Source organism: Carassius gibelio, chromosome B10 (genome assembly GCF_023724105.1).
Source record: "Carassius gibelio isolate Cgi1373 ecotype wild population from Czech Republic chromosome B10, carGib1.2-hapl.c, whole genome shotgun sequence".
Classification (NCBI taxonomy): Eukaryota; Metazoa; Chordata; class Actinopteri; order Cypriniformes; family Cyprinidae; genus Carassius; species Carassius gibelio.
Window position 1 is genome coordinate 16,636,812 of NC_068405.1, and position 23,691 is coordinate 16,660,502.

Here is a 23,691-nt window from a genome sequence, read left to right on the forward strand (position 1 = left end):
TAGATGTAGAACAAATGTAGATTTACATGAGAGCTAGTGCGTCTGCGTTTTACACAAGAAATCATCGTTTCACAAAATATACGGATAGATAAAGTTAGTTGAATGGATGCATACCTGTTTATCAGAATGCAAGCGAGTTCGGCATCTCTCTGTAGTTTCAGCTTGTCACGAAGCTCTCTCTATCTTGGAAATGCAACTCCAATATTTACCCGTGTCTTGTTGCTTCTCTTGTCCCAAAACCATCTCGGGTCATTTATTTCACCCGTGCGTTTGCGCTTCACAGAACGTGCAGGCAAAGCATAATCATGCTCCATAACTAAGTTATTGATTGAGGTTTAAATACGAATATAAACAATATAAATATAAAATATAATAGTCTCGATAAAGGCTACTACTTTTTCTTCTTCGTCTCGTCTTTGTTTCTGTTCGCCTTTGTATTTGGCGGTTCCGCAGGAAGTTAGATAAACTAGAGGGGTCAAAGTTTATATGACGCCATAGACGGGCGACAAAATGGAAATAAAGAAACGTGCGGTGTCTTCTACTTAAACTTAAATTTTCTCCGGATTTGAAAGTTCGTGGAAACTGTCGGGATGATGTAAGTACACAACTAAAAAATATATATAACATACATATAGTGATTTCTGCTATTTTTAAAGCAGAAAAATTACATATTGCGCCTTTAACAGTGTAAAAAACTCAGTATGCATGAAATAGCATTTCACCCCCCCTTTAAAGATGTTAATTCCTAGGGTTTTAAGGGAAAGAATCAGTAATAAAGTTAAACTTCCAAACTATTAGAATTAAAAGATGTTTTCTAAGTTAATCAGTATTGGGAAATGTATGAATTTCGGTGCATCCTTAGAAATATTTGCAGGCTGGACTGCATTTTATCCAAAAGGATTTGATTGGATGATGAAAAATGTCCTCTAATATTATTAGTATATATTTTTCCTCCATGTGGCCTTGGTTATATAACAGAAAAATTGTTCAAGAGGCAGAAGTATTTAAGTATGTAACAGTTTATAAGATTATAAAAACAAATTTGTCTTCCCTTTAAAATGACATTGAATTGTGAAATGAATTGTGCACAATGTGACAAGTAAGCAAGTAATTAATTTTAAGTTTTCTATAAATATGCAATGTATTTTAGGGTGAACCAAGAATAGCTGTTTTGACATAACTTGTAATAGTTGCTAAACTCCTATGTCTTGTTTGTTATATTAATGTTAGCTTCTGTCAGAGTACTATGAGCCACATTTGGCACTGACACACTAAACTTTCCTCTAAATGCCACAGTGTTTCCTCAATTACCTTAAATGCAACTAGAGAGAGGTAAACACAAATGTGGATTTGAACAGACAGGGAGCAGATATCACCATTGTGTCTGACAGCTTTGTGTGATACTGTGTGTGAGTGAAACAGAGAGACATTATGTGTGACAGCCCTTGTATCCATGACACTGTTTGTGTGTGTGTGTGTGTGTGTGTGTGTGTGTGACTAGAAGCCGAAATACCTCCAAAGCCTAATGAGGCTGTAGATCATCACAGCGTCTCCAGCTGGATCAATCCACAGGCGGGTCCGATGTTCTGTGTGTCTGAACCTGCTCTTATCAGCCAAACGCACTGGAGCACAACTGCACAGTCCAACCCCTCGGTTCAATATCGAGCCCAAATACTCTTTATATTCTGGTAGATAAAGGTACGGCTGGAGCATGAAATTTTGAGCCTTTTTCTCATTATTGAAGGTGTAATTTTGTCGTTACACATATTAGATCTTCATGGCTGGTGCGTTTCAATAGTCAGCACATTGGCTGTAAATAAAGCTGCCTTAATGAGTTTCTCTAATTGCTGATTTAGATTTATTGATTAGTTCCAGAGCTCATTTGCTGCTTAATTTGCAAGTTGAATATATTTTCAAGTAGTTGTTCTTAATTATGCAACACAACAAATAGGGGTTCATTTTAATTACAAATTAAAGGAATTGTTCACCTAATAATTCAAAATGTGTTCAAAAGTTGAAGTAGTTTGAAATGTCACACAAAGTTTGCCGTGACCTAACTGATGGTTGACATGCATTGACTGAATGCAGTGTTGCAGATCCTCATGCAAAGCTTTGTTTGACTACAGATGATTTGTAATGTGGTGCAAATGTTGTAATTTAAAGTAGGGATGCACAATATTGGTAGCATGTGAGTTATTAGCCAGTATTTGAGTTTTATCATTATTATTGGTATTGGCCAAGATTGTATATTTAATTGTGTATGCCCTAATATCCTCAACATCTAACGTTTACTTAAGGGTAATTAAGAAAATGCTAATAATTCAGTGACACTGTTAAAGGAAAAGATCACCCAAAAATGAAAATTTGCTTCAAATTTACTTAGCCCCAGGTCTTCCGAGATGTGGGTGAGTTTGTTTCTTGCTCATCAATGTACCTTCTGCAGTGAATGGGTGCCGTCAGATTGAGAGACCAAGGAGCTGATAAAAACATCACAATTATCCACAAGTAATCTGTTAAAACCATTTTAAAACCAAACGTTTAAACCAAAGCTCAAATAACTGTTTCCGGCTAAAATTCAAGTCTGGTATTCATAATATTGCTTTCTCCAGTGAAAAAGTTATCTGAAGAAGGTGAGAACGCTCATTGTGATGGCACCCATTCACTGTAGAGGATCCATTTTTGAGCATGTGATATGACACTTTCTACAAAACTTTTCCATTAAAGAAACAAACTTGAAGTAATTTTTTTTTTAGGGGGTGAGCTATTCCTTTAAATGTAATCTTTAACAGATTTAACAGGAAATATAATGTTCATCCTATACTTTATTGTAGAATCCTTTAATTAAAAAATTCACTATTAGCATTTATAATAATTGGTTTTCGTTTTGTAGTCTTTCATTTATTTATTTTAGACAAAACAGTATCCTTTATCAGTTATCACAATAATCAGTATCCATAGTATTAAAGAAAATGCTTTGGGTGAACTAATGCCACTTTTCCACTGTGTGGTATGACTTGACACAGAACAGCTCGGTTTGCGTTTCCACTGCAGCTTAGTATCACTTTTAGAGTGGGCGGGATTATTCACATGTCGTTATTGTTGCATCGCCTCTACTGTCACGACTCTTGAAAAACTTTTTCATACCACGTTGCCCCATCAAGCTCTCGCTGGATCCGCTCCTCCGCTGTCAACGAGAGGAATGTCTGTACTTCCTCGGCAGACAATGAAACAGCCACTTTTTGGTTTTTAAAAAAAGGTGTGCTCATTTAAACCAGTTGTGCTCAATTCTTCGCTGGCTGTGCTGATTTAAATCTAGCGGTTCTGTAGTGTTTGTGTTGTAAGTTCAGTGATGCAGGTAGTGACTATTCTTTCCGACCAACCCATGATCAGCAGAGTTTACACGTCACGTTTCGGTTATGATATGGTTCACCTGGATCCTCAACTGGGGTGGTACAAAAAAAAAAAAAGTAACAGGTACCAGGTATTGTAACCAGTGGAAAACCCCCCAAAAGTGAACTGTACTGTGCTATAGAATGCAGTGGAAAAGCGCCATAACTCTTTCATTTGGTACACTTCCATTTACACACACATTCCACTTACATTTTATATTAATTCTGAACATATTCACCCAAAACAAAAAACACAGACCAAAGGAAAAGATCTGTGTTTTTGTGCTTTATTCGCCACTCAGAAAAAAACAGACATGAAAGAATTTCAACAGTAACGGTTAACTTTGTAAATACCGATATCCTTTATGTATCAGCCTTGAAAAGCACGCTTTTCTTCTTGAAGTAAAAACTGCATGCAGGCATTGTTAATTGGCCGCTCTTGCCATTTATAAGTTGCTTTTCATTTTCTGACTATAAAAAAGTATTTTTCTTGCAGCATGTTCAACCACCAGATGTGCCACCAATTCAAGGTTAACCTCTGTGCCTCCACATGTCCTTGGACAGATAATACGAGCATCAGTAATTCTGTGCAGGGAAGGGCTTCTGACTTTGCCGTCCCCAGAGGAGGAATTAGGTTTAATTTTCATGCCTCTTGTTTTAATGAAAATATGCTAAACAAATATAAAACACAGTCAAGCAAATGAATGCAAATCTAAAGATTCACTTTATTATTTATTTTTGTGTGTGTATCTTTTATGGGTTGATTTCTTTAAGGCACTCACTAACAGAAACATAAATTGTACTTATGCTCAAACTTATGACCCAAAGGCTTTCTGAAATTAAACGACATTTGTAAAGAGAGATGAGACGATGAGAAATTATTTGAAAAAGATTTAATCATAACCTCTGAAGAGGGTGTGATTGGAATGGCTTTTCAGAAGGAACAGTTACACCCCGAGTCTTTGTGTCCATACATATTATTATGTGTCTCCTATATTCAAATCCACAATGTAATCTACAATATTCTGAAGCCAGCATTAGAAATTGCTCATTTAGTGTCTCTCTTCTGGTATTTTCAGTGATTCAGCACCTTATACAGTCAGATTAGTTTTTGTCACAAACAATAAGGATTAAAATGTGATGATACCATTGAAATGGTATCACTTCAAAATGAAAATGTAGTAATCATTTACTTATTTCAAACCCTTTTTTTCAGCATTTAAATATATTTGTAAAAAATATGTTTTATAATAAAAACGTATTTCTTTTTATTAATTGGTGAATTGGTAACTGTTTATTTACATGCATGAACTGATGCACTAAAATGAATCACTTTTCACTGATGCGTATGAAACAGGATATTGTTTCAGCTCATTTGGCTGTAAAGCTGTGGTGTTAATGACACACAACTCACTGGAAAAAGTAGCTCATTAAAAGCCACTTTTAGTTAGTTACACCCCAACACTGATTTTAATCTTTGAAAATGCACCACAAAACACAACATAGCAGGAAATTACACCAGTGGCCAATAAAACTTCCATTAACCAGATTGCATGTAAAAGCATGGCAAGATATCAATAAGTTCAATGACTAAGCAAAATGTTGGAGTATATTGAAATACTGGGTGATATGTATTGTTGTAATTATAGTAGATAAAACAGGGAAATTGTGCCATTATGGGGCTGATAGAGAAGCACGATGGAATGGATTCCTGCTCAATTATTGTGTGGCTCCATTTACACATTCAATGAATTAAAAACTAATTGCATCACAGGGGAGCTTCAGAAAGACTGTACAAATTTTTATTTTCTGATGAATTTATTAATCACGTGCAATACATTAAATTGTAGCAGCTACTTTACAATCAGCTTCCTACTAGAGTTACTGATAAATGAGACGCTGATTGCTGATTTTTCTTAGATTCAGGATTCTTAGTTTATTTTCTTAAAGTGTGTTTTGTTCATTCTCTTTATTTAGTCAGTTAATTTAATCATTTGTTTTTAATACAAAGATGACTGCAGTATGAGTTGCTGTATTTACTGTTGAAAGTACCACAGCAATAATGGAACAGAGTTAAATCTGCCCCTGGTTCAAGTACTTGACTCTGGTCTACTCTAGTGACACTCCATCGCAGCCGTTATTTGAATTCCAATTCATTTGTGTAGCACCTTTCACAATACGTATTGTTTTAAAGCAGCCTTAGTGTCTTACAAACCCCCACAGAACAAGCCAAGGGTGAGAGTAGCCAGGAAAAGCTCACTGAGTTAGACAGAATGAGGAGGAAGACACCTTGAGAGGAACCAAACTCTGAAAGACTGTCGTCTAGTGTCACAGAATTATAAACAGAATTATAAAAAAAATAAAAAAAAATAAAAAAAAATAAAAAAAGCGCATTTTCAAACAATCCTTGCAAACACTCATGGCAACCGTTCTCACATCGTGATTTATATTTATTTTTATTTTTTCCCTGGTGCTTGATGCTGAGAAGCTAACAACTGAGTTAAGCTTACCATTTCGAGAAGAAATTTCTCAAGTTCGGCGTTTCGATTGAAACCCTAACATTCCATCCAGTTCTATACAAGCACCTATTGTGTTTACACTTGTTTTGCCACATTACGTGTTTCTGTATATTTTGACACATTAAGTCTTCAAATTTTTTACTTTTGTAACAAGAATTACTTTTCCATGTAACACGTCAACCATGGTCCCAACTAAACACCCTATGGCTCAGCCTGCTACAGTAGCCATGCCCCAAACGCTCAATATTAGTTAAATTGAAAAGAGATTGACAGGTTTGAGTGGACCTCTCTAAATGTTTTTATGTCTGGGAGGATCAGTGTTTACACTGGGTGGAGGAAAAACTTGGTTAAGAGAAAATATTTTGCAATATAAGTTTAATATTTTAACAAATGTGTACAAGCATATACAGCCACATGATTGTTTTTGAAGTGCACATTACCTATTTTACATTTTTTGAGGAGCACACTACCATATACATGAAAATTAAAGGGATAGTTCACCTAAAAATGAAAATTGTCATTATTTACTCACCCTCATGTTGTTCCAAACACGTAATACCTTTGTTCATCTTTGGAACATAAAATGAGATATTTTTGATGAATTCTGATCCTGCATAGACAGCAACAATACTTACACATTCAAGACCCCAAAAGCTAGTAAGGACATTGATAAAATGGCCCATGTGACATCAATGGATAAACTGTAATGTTATGAAGCTTTATTGGACAGAAGACTGACATGGAAGAAATGGTTGAATAAAGTCATTTTTGGGGGAGGGGGTTGACACAAAAACTATTGTTGTAGCTTGATAACATTACAGTTGAACCACTGATGCAACATGGACTATTTTAACGATGTCATTGGTAAGTTTCTAGGCCTTGAACATGTCAGTTTTGTTTTCTTTTATTTGCTCTTTAGTTCTCATCTTGAAGCATTAGTTGTATGTTAGACCCCATGTAAGGTGGAGAATATAATGCTTGAGCTAAAAATATTCTGTTTCCCGTTATATATAAAGCACCAGCCAAGAGGCTGCAAGAAGTCATGTGATAGAAAACAACATTTTATCATCAAGCTTCCTCGAGGTCTATCATGATGCTCATGTTGATAGCACGTATCAGAAGATACGAGATGAGTGCGATAATTTTACTGATTTTACGGATGATACAGTCAAAATGGGACTGCATTACATCCTGCAACATCTAGACAGACCAGGGACTTATAAGTGAGGATCCTGTTTGTGGACACTATCATCCCAAACCTATTCCTACCGAAAATAACTCCGCTCTCCATCCCCACCTCTGTCTGTCCAGTGGATAACCATCTTCCAGACAGACAGGCAGCAGCTAGTGAGGCTATGAAAACTCACATCCAGCACTAATACGATCAGCACTGGAGCTCCTCAGGGTTGTGTTCTCTCCCCACTTTCCTTATTTTTCCTCTACACCAACAACTGCACATATAAAGACCCCCCTCTGTCAAGCTCCTGAAGTTTGCAGAAGACACCACACTCATCGGCCTCATTCAGGAAGATGATGGGTGTGCTTACAGACAGGAAGTTAAAAGAGTTGAGTTTTTGAACTGTTGCCGTCTGGTCGACCCTACAGAGCTCTGAGCACCAGAACGACCCGACAAAAAGTTTCTTTCACTATATATACATAACCTATTAAACACTTATTTACATTTCAAATTTGCACATATCATATCAGTACTTCATAATTGTCTATTATAATCTTGTTTTGCTTTTGCTTTAGTTACATGGTCTATTTTTATATTATTCTTATCTGTGTCCTGTCTGTGGAGCTTCTGTCACTAAAACAAATTGCTTGTACATGTATGTGTAAACATACCTGGCAATAAAGCTTATTCTGATTCTGATTATTTAAGAGGACCTACATCCTAGCTTCTTGGAAAATAATTTGCATTGAATACTTCCTGTATAAAATCAAATCAACCCTAGTGGCAGGGGAAATACACAGATACTCTAAAAGTAGACATATGTTGAGTATGCATTATGATTGGATGAGTGTTCCTCTTTGTCACACACTCTGCAGATGCTCTGTATGATTTTCTGACCCTCTATTTTTTACTCTACAATACTTGAGTTATTGTGTCACAATAAGAGCTGAAATTTTTTTTCCTAACACTGTGCAAGAAGCAAATGTTTATTACAAAGGGATTTTATCATGCTATTTGTACACTAAATTAAATGTTAATTTCACAAATAAGTACAAAGTAGAAGTAACAAATAAATGTGAAATCTAGGAAATATATACAAACCCGATTCCAAAAAAGTTGGGACACTGTAAAAAATGTGAATGAAAAAAGGAATGGAATAATTTACAAATCTCATAAACTTATATTTTATTCACAATAGAATATAGATAACATATAAAATGTTGAAAGTGAGACATTTTGAAATGTCATGCCGAATTTTGGCACATTTTGGATTCATGAGAGCTACACATTCCAAAAAAAGTTGGGACAGGTAGCAATAAGAGGCCATAAAAGTTAAATGTACATATGAGGGACAGTTGGAGGACCAGTTTGCAACTTGTTAGGTCAATTGGCAACATGGTTGGGAGAGCCTCTCAGAGTGGCAGTGTCTCTCAGAAGTCAAGATGGGCAGAGGATCACCAATTCCCCCAATGCTGCAGCGAAAAATTGTGGAGCAATATCAGAAAGGAGTTTCTGAGAGAAAAATTGCAAAGAGTTTGAAGTGATCATCATCTACAGAGCATAATATCATCCAAAGATTCAGAGAATCTGGGACAATCTCTGTGTGTAAGGGTCAAGGCCGGAAAACCATACTGGATGCCCGTGATCTTCGGGCCCTTAGACGGCACTGAATCACATACAGGAATACTACTGTAATGGAAATCACAACATGGGCTCGGGAATACTTCTAGAAAACATTGTCGGTGAACACAATCCACCATGCCATTCACCGTTGCCGGCTAAAACACTATAGGTCAAAAAAGAAACCATATCAAAACATGATCCAGAAGCACAGGCGTTTTCTCTTTTCCAAGGCTCATTTAAAATGGACTGTGGCAAAGTGGAAAACTGATCTGTGGTCAGATGAATCAAAGTTTGAAGTTCTTTTTGGAAAACTGGGACGCCATGTCATCTGTACTAAAGAGGACAAGGGCAACCCAAGCTGTTATCAGCACTCAGTTCAGAACTCTGCATCTCTGATGGTATGGGTTTGCATCAGTGCGTGTGGCATGGGCAGCTTACACATCTGGAAAGGCACCATCAATGCTGAAAGGTATATCCAAGTTCTAGAACAACATATGATCCCATCCAGACGTCGTCTCTTTCAGGGAAGACCTTGCATTTTCCAACATGACAATGCCAGACCAAATACTGCATCAATTACAACATCATGGCTGCGTAGAAGGATCAGGGTACTGCAGCCTGCAGTCCAGATCTTTCACCCATAGAAAACATTTGGCGCATCATAAAGAGAAAGATGTGACAGAGAAGAGCTAAGACAGTTGAGCAACTAGAAGCCTTTATTAGACAAGAATGGGACAACATTCCTATTCCTAAACTTGAGAAACTTGTCTCCTCAGTCCCCGGCGTTTGCAGACTGTTATAAAAAGAAGAGGGGATGCCACACAGTGGTAAAATTTTTGAGATGTGTTGATGCCATGAAATTTAAAATCAACTTATTTATCCCTTAAAATGATATATTTTCTCTGTTTAAACATTTTATATGTCATCTACGTTGTATTCTGAATAAAATATAGAAATTTGAAACTTCACATCATTGCATTTTGTTTTTATTTACAATTTGTACAGTGTCCCAACTTTTTTGGAATCAGGTTTGTATATATAATTTATTTTTAAGTGTCTTCAGATATTTCACTGATTAATAAGTCACAGAAAATAAGTGTTGAATAATTATCAAACAATAAAAAATAGGTCTAGGTCTTTCTGACACGCTGTTGAATGAGGTCAGCTAATTTATTCCCTGCTGTTATTATAAGACTAATTATGTCTTAATTAGCATAATCTGCTAATCTGTTAGATTAGAAATTAATCACTATACTTTGTTCACCATGACAAAAAAATAATAATAATTTTACCAAAAAAACAAAAAAAGCGTAGCCTTAGTCTAATAAATACACACAACAAGCCAGGAGGGGCTTCATTATCTGGAAAGTCACAATTCTAGTTATGGAAATAGAAACCTTTACTGACGACAAGAGATAAGAATATTTCAAATTAGCTTCTTATTATGTGCAAAATTATAATAAGAAAGATCATTTAATTTCGATAGTATGGTGGCAATCAGAAATGTCCTCATAAGGGACAAGCAGAGGCTGAAGGGGAGGCGATATGCAATATATCTAAATGAATCATGCGCCGTTTGATCAGTGGCTGATATTAGATTTTCCCTCTTTCTTATTATTGGTCCTCCCTGAATTGGCCGAGTGATATAAACACTGATGACAGCTTTAGTGCTGCCGACTCTGTGCATTTACGCCTGACCTCGATGTGCTGTTGCTCGGGGAATACGAGAAGTGTCTTACTGATAAAGCCACCTGCAATATTTAGATTTTTTTCTTTTTTTTTCCTTTTTTGATGTAGCCACAGAAACTGAGCCGTAATATACTTTCTGGGCCACGTCTGAGAGAGAGTGGCAGTGTTAAAAGTAGTCTGCCTCACAGACCACTGCACAGGAAAAAAATAAAGCGAAAATAGGATGATGAAAGAGAACCTGGTGGCACTGCAGTGACATATCTCTGTTTCTAACGTCCGCCCTTGAAGGGAGGGAGGCAGATATAGAAAGCCAAGTGAGAAGGGTGAGAGAAAGTAAGGTTGTATGCAGGTAAATCAAAGAGGGAGAGGGGAATTGTAGGTTATCGAAACAAGTAGTTTCCAGCCACAAGTAATTCACCCCACAGATGATGACTTTCATAGCCCTGGACCTGTATTCGATCCTGTGGGGATCGGTAAATCTGTCAGAGAGCGAGTAAACTCCATTCTCCCCCTGTAATCTCATTTGCCTTTGATGACAGCGGTGCATCACATGATGCCGGCGGTTTGGCAGTGGCAAAGTCGATCCTGGCAGCCAAACCCACCGACCGCACATCAGCTGCTGTTACAGCCACACAAAAAAATCCCATTATCTGTTCTGGAAATCCATTATCTGCTAATGTGGTTTTTTTTTTTTTCTTTTTTTTTTTTTTGTATGTGTGTATGTGTTATCTAGCAGTGTTTTAAGGGGCTAATGGAGTTCTTATCTATATTTTGCTCTGGATTTGCAAAATAAAATGTTGCTAATTAAATGCTGCACTGGAGGTTTCTCGACTAATCGGTTAATGTATTAACATACCATGGCTTTTTTGAATTGGGGAATTTGAGTTTGTGGGCAGTTCCTGTCTTAAGAATTGCTTTGAAGGGATAGTACACTTAAAAAAAAAAAAAAAAACTGGAAGATATTCAATAAAATAAATAAGAAGAATGTCCCATTAAGACGTCTGTTTAAGCAGTGTATTTGACCAAAAGCGGTTGCACAGAACAGCTAGGATTTGAACAGACCCAGTAAAGCAATAGGTCAACCAAAAATGAAAATCAATTTCTCACCCTCAGACCATCCAAGATGCAGATCATTTTGTTTGTAAAAAAAAAAAAAAAAAAATGATTTTGAGAAATTGAGACATGCATCATATGCTCACCAACTGATCCTCTCCATGGGTGCCGTCAGAATTAGTTCAAACAGTTGATAAAAACATCACAATAATCCACAAGTAATCCACACAACTCAAGTCCATCAATTAACATATTGTGAGGTGTAAATCGGGCCAAAATCCACAAAGATGCATCCTCCAGTGAAAAGGTTGTCCTCACATTAAAAGCCATTCACATATGTTTAGAACTGTTTTCGACAGTTTTCACTGGTAAACGGTGCTTGATCTGTGCATTTTTCTCTCCTGATTCAGATGAGACAAATTTCACAGTAGAAAGCAATATTGAGGATTCATATTATAACAAGAAGCAATGCTCTGACACCTTTTTTAACTTCTTTGGGCCAGATATTCTAACAGCTTGCGTCAGCGCAAACCGTCTTTTGGCGTTAAATTAGAATGCTACTGTCAGGATTTACTAAAGACACGCAGTGAAGAATTACACTGAAAAGGCATGGACATAGTATTAAAACGAATCACGCAATGTGATTTACTAACGTTTGCACTCATCAAATTACTGGTATTTGCTGTATTATTAATCCTAGTCCTTTCTGCCAAATGCAGTGCTTAAACATAGGCGTCTTCATGGGACATTTTTCTTATTTCTTTCTTCAAAGGGAGAGTTGACATTTTGAGTGAATCAGTTAAAAATAGCATAATTGGATCCTTGGGCTTCAATTTATAGGCATACATCCAAATTCAGCTTTAGGATAAGTCTCTCCAGGTGATACTTTTAAAGTTCATTACCAGGCGTCAATTGTTTCACTTTCATCACACAGTGAAATGTCCTGTTCATTTTAAAGTCTTCGAAAAGGCATACGCCACATTGCAAAGTAAAGGCATAATTATGGCCTTTATTTGTGAAGAAATCACAAATGTGCTGTGTTGCTAATTTGTCTGGAGGCATATCTAATATGACAAGTCTATTTAAGTAGCTGCTGTGAATTCAATAGGAACATCTCATTACAGTCTAGCATGCTCTTTCCCACCGAGGAGGATCACCATGGCGATTAAAGTGAGAGCGAAGAAGCACATCATGTTTTGCATTAGTGAGAGACATTGTCTACACAGTAATTTAATCTACTTGAGATCTTGAAGTCTTTAAGTGTCATTTTATTGCATGCAGTATTTGCTTTTTACAACAAGACAAGCTTATAACAAGGTCAACTCAAATCAAATGTATCACACTGTGTGACATAACTGCATTTAACAGTTTCTCATTATTAAAACCTAAAGGTTTATATTTATTCAAAGGTCATTTTTAATCCGATTTCTATTTCAAATACACGTCAAGCAGTACAACTTTTTTCAACATTGACAATATAGAAGAAATGTTTCTTGAGGGTTAGTACCTTGTTATTACATAGTTATTGTAATTACTATAATAAGTACATAGTATGTTCATGAGGAACAGGACTGTAAAATAAAGTGCTACCGAAATTCTTCGCAATTCCTTTTTTGTGTTTCGTGAGAAAAATAACAGAATACACATAAGGGTGAGTAAATAATGACATTTTGGTTTACAATTTAAAATAAAACTCTTATATTACACTCATAATTTATCTGCATTTTAGTTTCTGATTGTATAATATCTCACACATAGTGAGTGAAATAACATTTTGTCAAATGTTGAAGATACCCCTCAAAATGCTCCCACCTCCGCAGACTTTAAATGACGGCACTCCTCTTCAGTAACCAGGTAACCAATTTTAACCTGTCAGTTAAACATGTATGAAGAGCGATCGGCTAATCTGTGCTTGTAAATTAAATATGGCTGCGCGGAAAGCCAGATGGCTCCGTGGTGTAGAGTTATTCCTGGTAATATAGTCTCTGAATTTAAACCAGTCAACAGAAAATGAGAAGTGTCTTGATTCGCAAAATTCTTCAAGGGGGTTCTGTTTGTGAGAGGTGTTGACACAAGATAAGAGTAATTGCTGCAAAATGTCTGTGCTGTGTGTAATGAGTGCTATCTCTCTTAAACGCCAATGCTTGAGAGAAGACTTTCAAGAACAAATACTTTTTCACAGCCTCTGTTTCAAGCAGAACCGATGCTTTGAGGTATTTTGGAAACCATCTCCGCCAACCGGTTTGCAATGCACCTTTTGGAATGTTATGCAAATGGAATGCTCTGTTTCATAAGACCACCACAGATGAAAGCGGCCAAAAGCCGGTTTGATGTATAAAACATGAATTACTTGTGAAGGTTTCACAGGTGTACAATAGCAGCACATCTTCTATCACTGAGCAAGGCAAACATTTATGCATTGCTTATACAGACCTGATCTAATATTACTCTTTGATGTGTGATGTCCACTTTGTTAAATTATTTTTTTGGTGGTTCATTAATGCAAAGGGCTAAAGTCCAGGGATTTTATTTGATTTTATTCATAGGGATGTAGAATATTGTCAAGCAGAATCTGTGCTTTATACATTAAGTAGCCTACTAATAAACAGCCAATATATTAATAATTAGCATGCTAACAAGCAGCTAGTTAATAGTGAGAATTGGTCCCTTCTCTAAAAAAAAAAAAAAAATATGAAGAAAAATGCTCTTTTTATTTTCTAATACTCTTGAGTCATTTTCTGCAAATCTGCGCCTCTTCAGAGTGTAGGTAAATGATAATACAAATGCTTTTCTGTGCTTATAATTCCCATTAATCTGATTTTATTTTTCATAATAGCCGCTAGTAAACTTCCCCCCTGCATATTAGACTTTATTAAAGATGTAGCGATACACTCAATTCCCTTATCTTTGTTTCACAACAGGATTTGACTGGAGCATGAACCAGTTCAAAACATTTCAGGCGGATTTCTTTTAATGAACCCAAACTCTGTACGTGAACGAGAGATTCTGAGGGCTGCGAGTGCTTTCTTTGAACACTCATACTATTACACTAATTATCTCAGTCCCTGCTTACCTGTGCTGAAGTCCTCTCCTGTGCTCAGGCTACTAAAACTAAAGATGCTATTGATGTATACACCTTATGTCTTACTCTCCAATCCATGCAGTAAACTTACTTGTCCTTGAAAATACCCCTTTAATGGCTTGTTATGGCTGTATGTTGTTACAGCACCATCATAAAAAATTACTGCCAATGCTGCATTGGTGTAGATCTATAGTATAACAGTATACTAGTTTGACTGCTGTGAATTAAAACCCCGGAGCATTATGACACGGTCAGGGCATTGTGTTCTTTATTACATTTTTGCCATCCATGCATATGTTTCTATAATTACTACACAATGCAAGTATACTTCATCATGCAAAGTGCATCTGTGTCAGCACGATATTATTTGTTGCTTTGTGCAAGTCCGTAGTCTGATCTTAAAGGTCGAAAAGTGTAGAATCAGACACGTTTCAAAAGAGAATGGATGCAGTTTAATTACAGTTACCTGATTTTACCACACATCTATTGAATTTGCTGGATGTGCACCATCATATTCTGATGCTGCTGATATTTTATCAGGGCATCTGATCTTAATAATAATAAAAAAAGTATTATATTTTAATTAAATCCTACATCCGTTATGAAATGACTTCAGGTAAAATTATATAGTGACACACTTGGGAATGACACATTTTACAAACCAAAAATTGTCCATTTATATTTTGATTTATTTATTTTTCATTTTAAATATTGTTTATTATTGTACATTTTATTTGTAAAGAACAACATGTATACTAAACATGCCTATGTTGTTAAACGATAGATAGATAGATAGATAGATAGATAGATAGATAGATAGATAGATAGATAGATAAAATCTTTTTTTATATAAAATAATCCTAAAAAGTATATTTTTTAATCAATTTAAATGTGTATTATCATAATATAATATAATAGTAGCTACTATAGTAGCTTTAATTAGCATCCTATTATAGAAGTAAATCACAACAGTAAAAATAAAACCTCCAGTTTCTCTTCCTTTGAAGACGAAATTGTTCCAGCTTTTGCAATGACACTCCAATATAGAACAAGTTAGAAGAAAATGCTGTTAAACGGCTAAGCAGAGACAGAAAACCATTACTAGTGTAAGACAAAGAGGAGTTCAAGCAACATCAATCTCTGTATTGGAAAATAATGGTCACTTCCACCTCAAAGAGTCAAATTGCTCTCGGCTACCAGCTCTTTCCCCATCTCTCTCAGCTCCGATTCTTCAGTTCCGGTGTATAGAGATCTGCCCGATCACTCATCACAGGCGTGTCACTGCGTGTTAGATGAAGAAAGAGAGTGATTTAGCACACTAGCGTGAGTGTGTGGACGTGCACACGGAGGTGTACCGTTACATTCCGGTCTCAAGCCACTTGGAGCTCTCACTTAAGCCATAAACACTGTTTTCACAGATACGTGAGGACACATATTATCCCTCTCAGAGCAGCATTTTAACTTGATTATTGTTTTTCAGCAGTACTCTTAACCCAGGCAATCATTGGTTAGGTGTTTTGAATGCTGAAGTGCATGGGTTCCGTTTAGCAGGCTAAAGCAAAACACTGAAAATTACAAAAGGCCCTCTATGATACATAACTGAGTTCTCATAGTGACATGATATTACATAGCCCGCAGCATTGCACCAAATCAGCTGGGAGCCCACAAACTGGGAATTGAGCTGTCGTCCCACAAATGTTATTGATGTGCCGTGCCAATGCACTAAAGTCAACATTGCCAGCAGGGCAGAGTTTAGCAGAGCTTATGATGTCTTAGTGAGTACGGTTTCACAGCTTCAGTTTATACAGACGTCTTAACTTATAGTGGCAAAATTTCCCTGTTGAGAAAACCTTCGGGCGATGACATTTTTTTATCTGGGTGTTTTCTCCTTCTCAGAGGTGGAGGAGTACTTCCAAATTTATGCTTTCCACCACAACTGATAAATGCGGTTTGTTTGTACAGTACTGGTCAAAGTTGGACTCAAACTTGTGAATCAATAGTCATAGAAACCAAAGGTATTTTTATAATTATATGTTAATTCAATCCCACATATGACTTCAGGTAATTATAGTGCCGCACTTGGAATGACACACATTCTACATTACCAAAAATAGCAAATAATCATATTTTAAAAGGATATTTTTCATATATATATATATATATATATATATATATATATATATATATATATATATATATATATATATATATATATATATATGATAATATATTTGGTGGATACTCTCTACTGTTCAATTTTTTTTTTAAATTAAACCTTTTAATAAGCAAGAATCCAAAGAGTGGTAAATAGTGAAATAAATAAATAAATAAATATATTTATATTTTAATATAAATAAAAATAAATATTGAGAGAAACATTTATAAATTTGTGGCAGAACATTTGCATTTTAAAAAATCTATAAAGTTTGAATGGCTAGTTTTGGTATAACGCCTAAACAAAACTAACCTAAATTAAAATAAAAATCTGCTTCAAATTTGGAACACCGCTTATTTTGACATGTTAATGGCCCTAAATGAGAAAAGGTTACACAATTTCTGGTGGAAAAGACAAGTTAAATAGTATTTCATATAAACTGAAAATAGAAATGATAGCTCACTTTTACCATCTGAGTCTGAGAAAGTCTTTCAGCACTGAAAATAATGAGAAAAATGCAAATTTCTTCCCTAGTAAAACACCAATATAACAACATGTACCCAATAAATATATTTAAATTGGGTTTTTACAGTTGCCTTGAAAAAATAGTTAGGGAAATAGGGATAGTATTCCAACACAGTTTCATGATAAATCATAAGCATTTTATGATTGGTTGCAAATTTATTTATGGATGGTGACATTTTACCAAGTTACACTAACATTTTCAGTTACCACTTTGGATCAGCCAATACAAATCAACATCTCACACCACAGATAAAGTTACATACTGATGATCTTTCTGAAGTTCTGCAGTGAGACCTCATTATCACAGGCCCCTGGTGGGCAAACTTAAATCTTAAGGAAAGAGACCATCTGGAGCGTACAGTGAATTAGTCTGTAAGATACATGCTATAGATAGATAGATAGATAGATAGATAGATAGATAGATAGATAGATAGATAGATAGATAGATAGATAGATGGATAGATAGTCATCCTCAAATCCCTGTGTATATGGCCTTCTGTACACAGTCTGTTAAACTCACCACTTAATATGGAATTTTTTATGAAAGAGTCTTCTGTGTGATTCCCTCATTTCTGCTCCCAGAAACCCACAGCGTGCAGTTGTTTATGCCACTGTCACATTGATTCTGGATCTCTAGAGTGATCTGTGACGACACATTGGCACATTTGCAGAGAGAGAGAGAGAGAGAGTCCGTCTGAGAGGCTAGAGAGAGAGCATGTTGTGTTTCTTGAATTGCTCCTCTTAAAATTCTCTGGGCATTCTCATCCTTCCACAGGAGGTGAAGCTTGTTATGAAATAAGTGCTGCTGTCTTGAGTGAATTGATTACTTATGGCTGACAGTGGAAAGTGGAAATAGGTGGTTTCTGAGAACATACTGGACATCTAATTTTGTAAAGAAGCATTGTGTCAATTCATTTGGTCCCTGCAGTGTGGCATAAACAAGAACACACACACACACACACACACACACACACACACGGCTATATATTGATATACAGTATATAGCCTATTGTTTTTATATATAGTTTTGTATGGTTTTCCTTTTTTATATTTTTGATTATTAAATACTTAAAATTATTTACAAGTAATTGAAGTAGAAATGTTAACGATTAGAACACGTATGTATTTTCTTAACCTCAAAATAACACAGAAATGATGTGGCTATGTCATCCAGTCTACTTCAATCTTCCTGTCGTCCTCTCTGTCTAGACATCATTCCTTTCGGTGCTCTAAAATGTGGGTTATTTGATTTGTGATTTTGTGCAACAAAGCTCAATTTTCTCTCTCTCGAGTGCTCCTTGAACAGTCGTGTTGAATGGCAGGGGCTGCAACCACAAGGCAATCAATGAAAGTCGCTCGCGCATTGCATTGCTCCACACAATAGCCGCTGATTTGCGCGCTGCTTTTGGCGCTGTACTGCTGCTATGACAACAGCGCGCGCTTTTTCCAAAAAACGAGCAACAGTCCCACTGGAAGGAGACTTTTTTTTTTTTTTTTTGAAAAGGCTGTCTATACATACTCACAACTGTACTGCACTGAGGAACCACAAACAGCCTCCACATCCATTCACGCGCAGCTGGAATGACATTTTGGCAGGTTCATTTGCTCTCGGCTTTCTTGCCTTCACTTCTTAAAGTTTGAGACAGCGTATCAGTAAGGAAAAAAAGGTGGATATTGAGCTCGGATATTAAAAGGACCCAAGAAAGCAGAAAGATTGAGGGCACCACTAAAGTGTACATTTCATTCATACGTTGTTTTGTTTTGTTTTATTTTACCCCCATTTCCATGGCGGCTGCACGGCGCGGTCATCAATAAACGCTCTGTACTGAGTACGCGAGGGATTTTGTCTACCTAGGGAGGAAATCTGGATTAACAGATGAACTGTAATGGCTAACTAACGCGTTTCTCTTTGGGACTGCTGTGAACGGATTTCCACTCCGAGAGAGCTCCGCAGATGAAGATGGTTGTGTGTGGATGCTGTGCGGCGTCCTGGAGGAGGTGTGTGGTGATGAGTCTCAGACTGCTGTTCCTTCTCCCCGCAGGTCTGCCTGTCCGAAGCCAAGGAGAATCCCAGTCCGATAACAAACAGATGGACAATATCACCATCAGACAAGGAGAGCCGCTCTTCCTCAGGTAGGCGGCTGTGCATTTATCATGCTGTCATGTTGCTGTGTCCTGCGCGAGAAGAGCATCAGGAATGTCAAGTGTTTGTGTGTGTCGGTTCATGACGATTGTCAGCTGAATGTTAAGATTTTTGTTACAGGGTAATATTGCATAGTTATCTTACAAATTAGTGAAATTTTTAATGTGCTTTGTTTTCCTTTATAAGTTTCGGTGAACAAACTGTAAACTGTTTCAACTCACTATAATTGGAAACTGATTATACTGTACAAGTGCTGCACTACTTTTTAATTAAATTTAAGAGGTAACAACCTGCAGTTCATTGCGTTTTTCCAGCCAATTTGAATTTAATTAGCCTATGATGAACGTTAAGTTGAAACTTGATAAAACGAATATGAAAACTGATAAAATTATCCCTTTTTTGTGGAAAATCAAATTGAAACAAATGTTGAATTACGTAATGATGTGAACAGTGCAGAAAATGTTAGAATAAAGTATCCTCTAAAGCATCCAAGAGTATTGGAAGCATGCAACAAAGTTTGACTTGTCAGTGGAATAAGAAAACTGTACATTTTGTACTTTTTTTAAAATGTAATGCATTACCTTCTTTTAGGCCCAGTAGTTTCCAAGTGCTTTGCACTTTTATGTTGGTCTATTCATAAAGTTATTTAAAAGGAGTTATTTAATAAATGTTACTCTGGCCCACAAAACCAGTCATAAGTGTCCAGATTTTATCCTTTTTTAGATTAGTGGTGAAAAGCTGGAATCTGAGATTGCAAAAAAATCTAAATGTTGAGAAAATCTCCTATAAAGATGCCCAAATGTAGTCCTTAGCCATGCATATTACTAATCAAAAATTAAGTTTTTATATATTTACAGTAGAAAATTTACAAAATATCTTAATCATTACATAATATCATAATTATTTTTGCCATAAAAGATCTATTGATTATTTTGACCCACAATAACAAATATACTTGTGCTACTTAAAGGCTTAGTTCACCCAAAAATCCAAATTATGTAATTAATAACTCACCCTCATGTCTTTCCAAACCTGTGAGATCTCCATTCTTCTTCGGAACAGTTTAAGATATTTTAGATTTCTATTTGAGAGCTCCCAGTCCCTCAGTTGAAACTGTGTGTACGGTCTACTGTCCATGTCCAGAAAGGTAAGAAAAACATAATCAAAGTATTTCATGTGACATCAGTCAGGGGTCAGTTAGAATTTTTTGAAGCATTAAAAATACATTTTGGTCCAAAAATAGCAAAAACTACAACTTTATTCACCATCGTCTTCTCTTCCGTGTCTGTTGTGAGAGAGAGTTCAAAACACTGCAGTTTAGTGATATCCGGTTCGCGAACGAATCACTCGATGTAACCAGATCTTTTTGAACCAGTTCACCAAATCGAACTGAATCATTTGAAACAGTTCGCGTCTCCAATACGCATTAATCCACAAATGTCTTAAGCTGTTGACTTTTTTAATGTGGCTGACACTCCCTCTGAGTTAAAACAAACCAATATCCCGGAGTAATTCATGTACTCAAACAGTACACTGACTGAACTGCTGTGAAGAGAGAACTGAAGATGAACACCGAGAAGAACCAAATAATGAACGAAAGATTGACTCGTTCCCGAGTCAAGAACCGGTTGCATCGGTTTTCGGATCAACAGTAGTTCTTTTCGGACAGTTAGATTCAATAAACCGGTTGAAGAAAACGGTTCACCGGTTCTTTTGTGCTTGACACAATGACGTCATTTGCGATGATTGCCCTTGATTCAAGCCTTCGGTTTACAAGGGCTCATAACATTAGCACAGAATCAGTTCAAACAAAAACTGTTCAGTTCAGATGCTCTGTGTATCAGTCTGCTTCATGCTGAATCATACAACACATGCGCAGTATCATCAGCTCCTTGGTACTTGAATCGGACGCGTCCGACAGAAACGGTTCTTGACTCGAGAACGAGTCTATCTTTTGTTCTGGTTCAAGAAGATCCAGTTACATCGAGTGATTCGTTCGCGAACCAGATATCACTAAATTGCAGTGTTTTGAAATCTCACAACAGACCCGGAAGAGAAGACAATGCTGAATAAAGTCATAGTTTTTGCTATTTTTGGACCAAAATGTATTTTCGATGCTTCAAAAAACTCTAACTGACCCTGATGTCACATGGAATACTTTGATGATGTTTTTCTTACCTTTCTGGACATGGACAGTATACCGTTCACACAGCTTCAATGGAGGGACTGAGAGCTCCCGTTCCAAACCCAGAGGTCTCATGGGTTTGAACGACATGAGGGTGAGTTAATGACATCATTTAGTTTTTTGGGTGAACTAACCCTTTAAGATCGGTTTTGTGGTCCAGGGTCACATAAAAAAAAAAAAAAAAAAAAAAAAAAAAAACCTATTATTTTAAGCAGTTAGTGTGTATTAACTAGCTAACTGTGTTCTGTGTGCTTGTACGAAGCCATAGTTTGTGAATAAAAATTGTCCCCCAAAGTGTGGCAAATGTGACAAAACCTCCCTTTGGGCATGTCCTCAATTGGAAATAATATACATAACTAAGGAAGTGTGTGTGTGTGTGTGTGTCAGTTTTTGCCTATACTGAGGGGAACAAATGTCCCCACAGGGATAGTAAACCTGAATTCAGCTACATTGTGGAGAATAGATAACAACTTTAGTGAGGAAAGCAACTTAATGAACATAAACAATGTCTTAATGAAAGTTTAAAAATGTAGAAACTTTTCTGCAAGTTTGCTGTAATGGAATTCAATGGAAAGTCCCCACAGAAAAAAAAAAGAAAATGTCAGAAAAACAAACCATGCTAGTTATTTTGGTGACTAATGTTTTGGATCTCCATATTGTCTTAATGCGGGGAAACATGAACTAGTAACCTTTAGGATATTCACATGACTAACAGGATTACACCCACTTTAATAAAGCTTAACCTTTGTGCAGGGATAGAAAAACTTCCTAGTGGAGATGAATGATTGACAGTGTATTTAATACACAGTGACTGTCTGCTGTTAATTTCGAATATTAGACATTATCCAGTGAAGGGGTGTATGATAAAATTGGAAAAATGTATTTAGGCATGGATCTTTAAAAACAACGATAATTTTTGTTGCATGCAGTGAAGACATGTATTACCAAACTTTTGACAAATGCAAGCATGATTTATTGTCACTTATGCTATATGGTTTTTGTGCATTTTGAGTTTTAGGCCAGTGTAAGCCAGTTTTTAGGGAAAAAGTATTAAAACTGAGGAGCAGTACGGGGTCTGGAATTTTAAAAAGTCAAATTATTATGTTGGATACATCCCAGTGCTGATGTTGTGAGACATCGACTGCATTAATGATTGATATGTATTTAAAAACAAATAGTAAATCCTCTGGAATTACACTATTTTATACTATTTTTTAAATATATGGCAGTTCATTCTATAGCGAGTTGGAACAAATCTTGGTTAATCTAATTATCTTGTATAATTTTTTTTTTTTTTTTTCTGCAGTCATGCTTCCAGCTTCCTGTATTTGAGTATTAAATCAAACCTGTCCACAAATATATTGGCTTATATAAAATTCTGCCAAAGTTATAAACCTCCATTCAGATTGTACGATGATGGGTGCAGCAGTTTCACTGATGCATTGCCAGTTATTGTGACAGCTGTACAGTTTACAGTTATTGGTGTCATCATACCTGACCGCCCAAGGTGATGTTTTCAGTCATATCGCCCCCTCAGGTGAACATTAGTAGAATATGAACTCTGGCAGTTCCAATTACTTTTAGGCCAAAAACATAACAAGGCCATTACATTAAAAATAAGATTTGTTGCGCAAGCCCTCAACGGCGTGGACTAAATTAAAGCCCTCTTATAGAGTTATGTGACAAATTTTAAGGGAGTTTGAGGGCAGTGAGTGGGCGTTGAAGTGCCGAACTGTCTGGAGAGGATTATGGGATATGGGAATTTATTGGCTGGAAGACGAAGTGGGGGACTGTTGTGATTTAAAAGGTGAAATTGAGCAGCAGAAATACAACAAAGAAAAGACACAAGTAACAATACAAATAAACAGCTGCTCATTAACAAATGTGCAGATGAGAAAATGTGGTTTTGAGAAGAAACTACAGGTCACAGATGACAGGTCAGTAGGATTTTAAGATGGTTTAAGCAATTAAAAGAAAACACACTAATGAGGAATACAAAACCAGACGCCATGAATTCACTAGCGTTGTGAGACTTGCAATCCTAGCTTCAGATTTGGAGTCTGTAAAGCCTGTTTTCCCTTGAGTGCTGTGATTGCCATGTTTGGAAATCTGTTAGGAAAGGAACTAGGATGACATTAACTTTCCTGACAA

General features: G+C 36.4%; 1 protein-coding gene across 9 annotated transcripts in view; it reads left to right on the forward strand.

The window, feature by feature from the left end:
• ntm (neurotrimin) overlaps nt 1–23,691 on the forward strand; it is a 282,472-nt gene that overhangs the window by 178,492 nt on the left and 80,289 nt on the right. For 2 of the 9 annotated variants that reach the window (XM_052566982.1, XM_052566988.1), the window contains one exon: nt 19,255–19,345. In XM_052566982.1, the coding sequence (XP_052422942.1) occupies nt 19,255–19,345 (91 nt within the window). Of the gene's footprint in view, nt 1–18,865; nt 19,346–23,691 lie in introns of those variants that run through there. The other 7 variants (XM_052566981.1, XM_052566983.1, XM_052566984.1 and 4 more) reach the window with 5 other exon arrangements.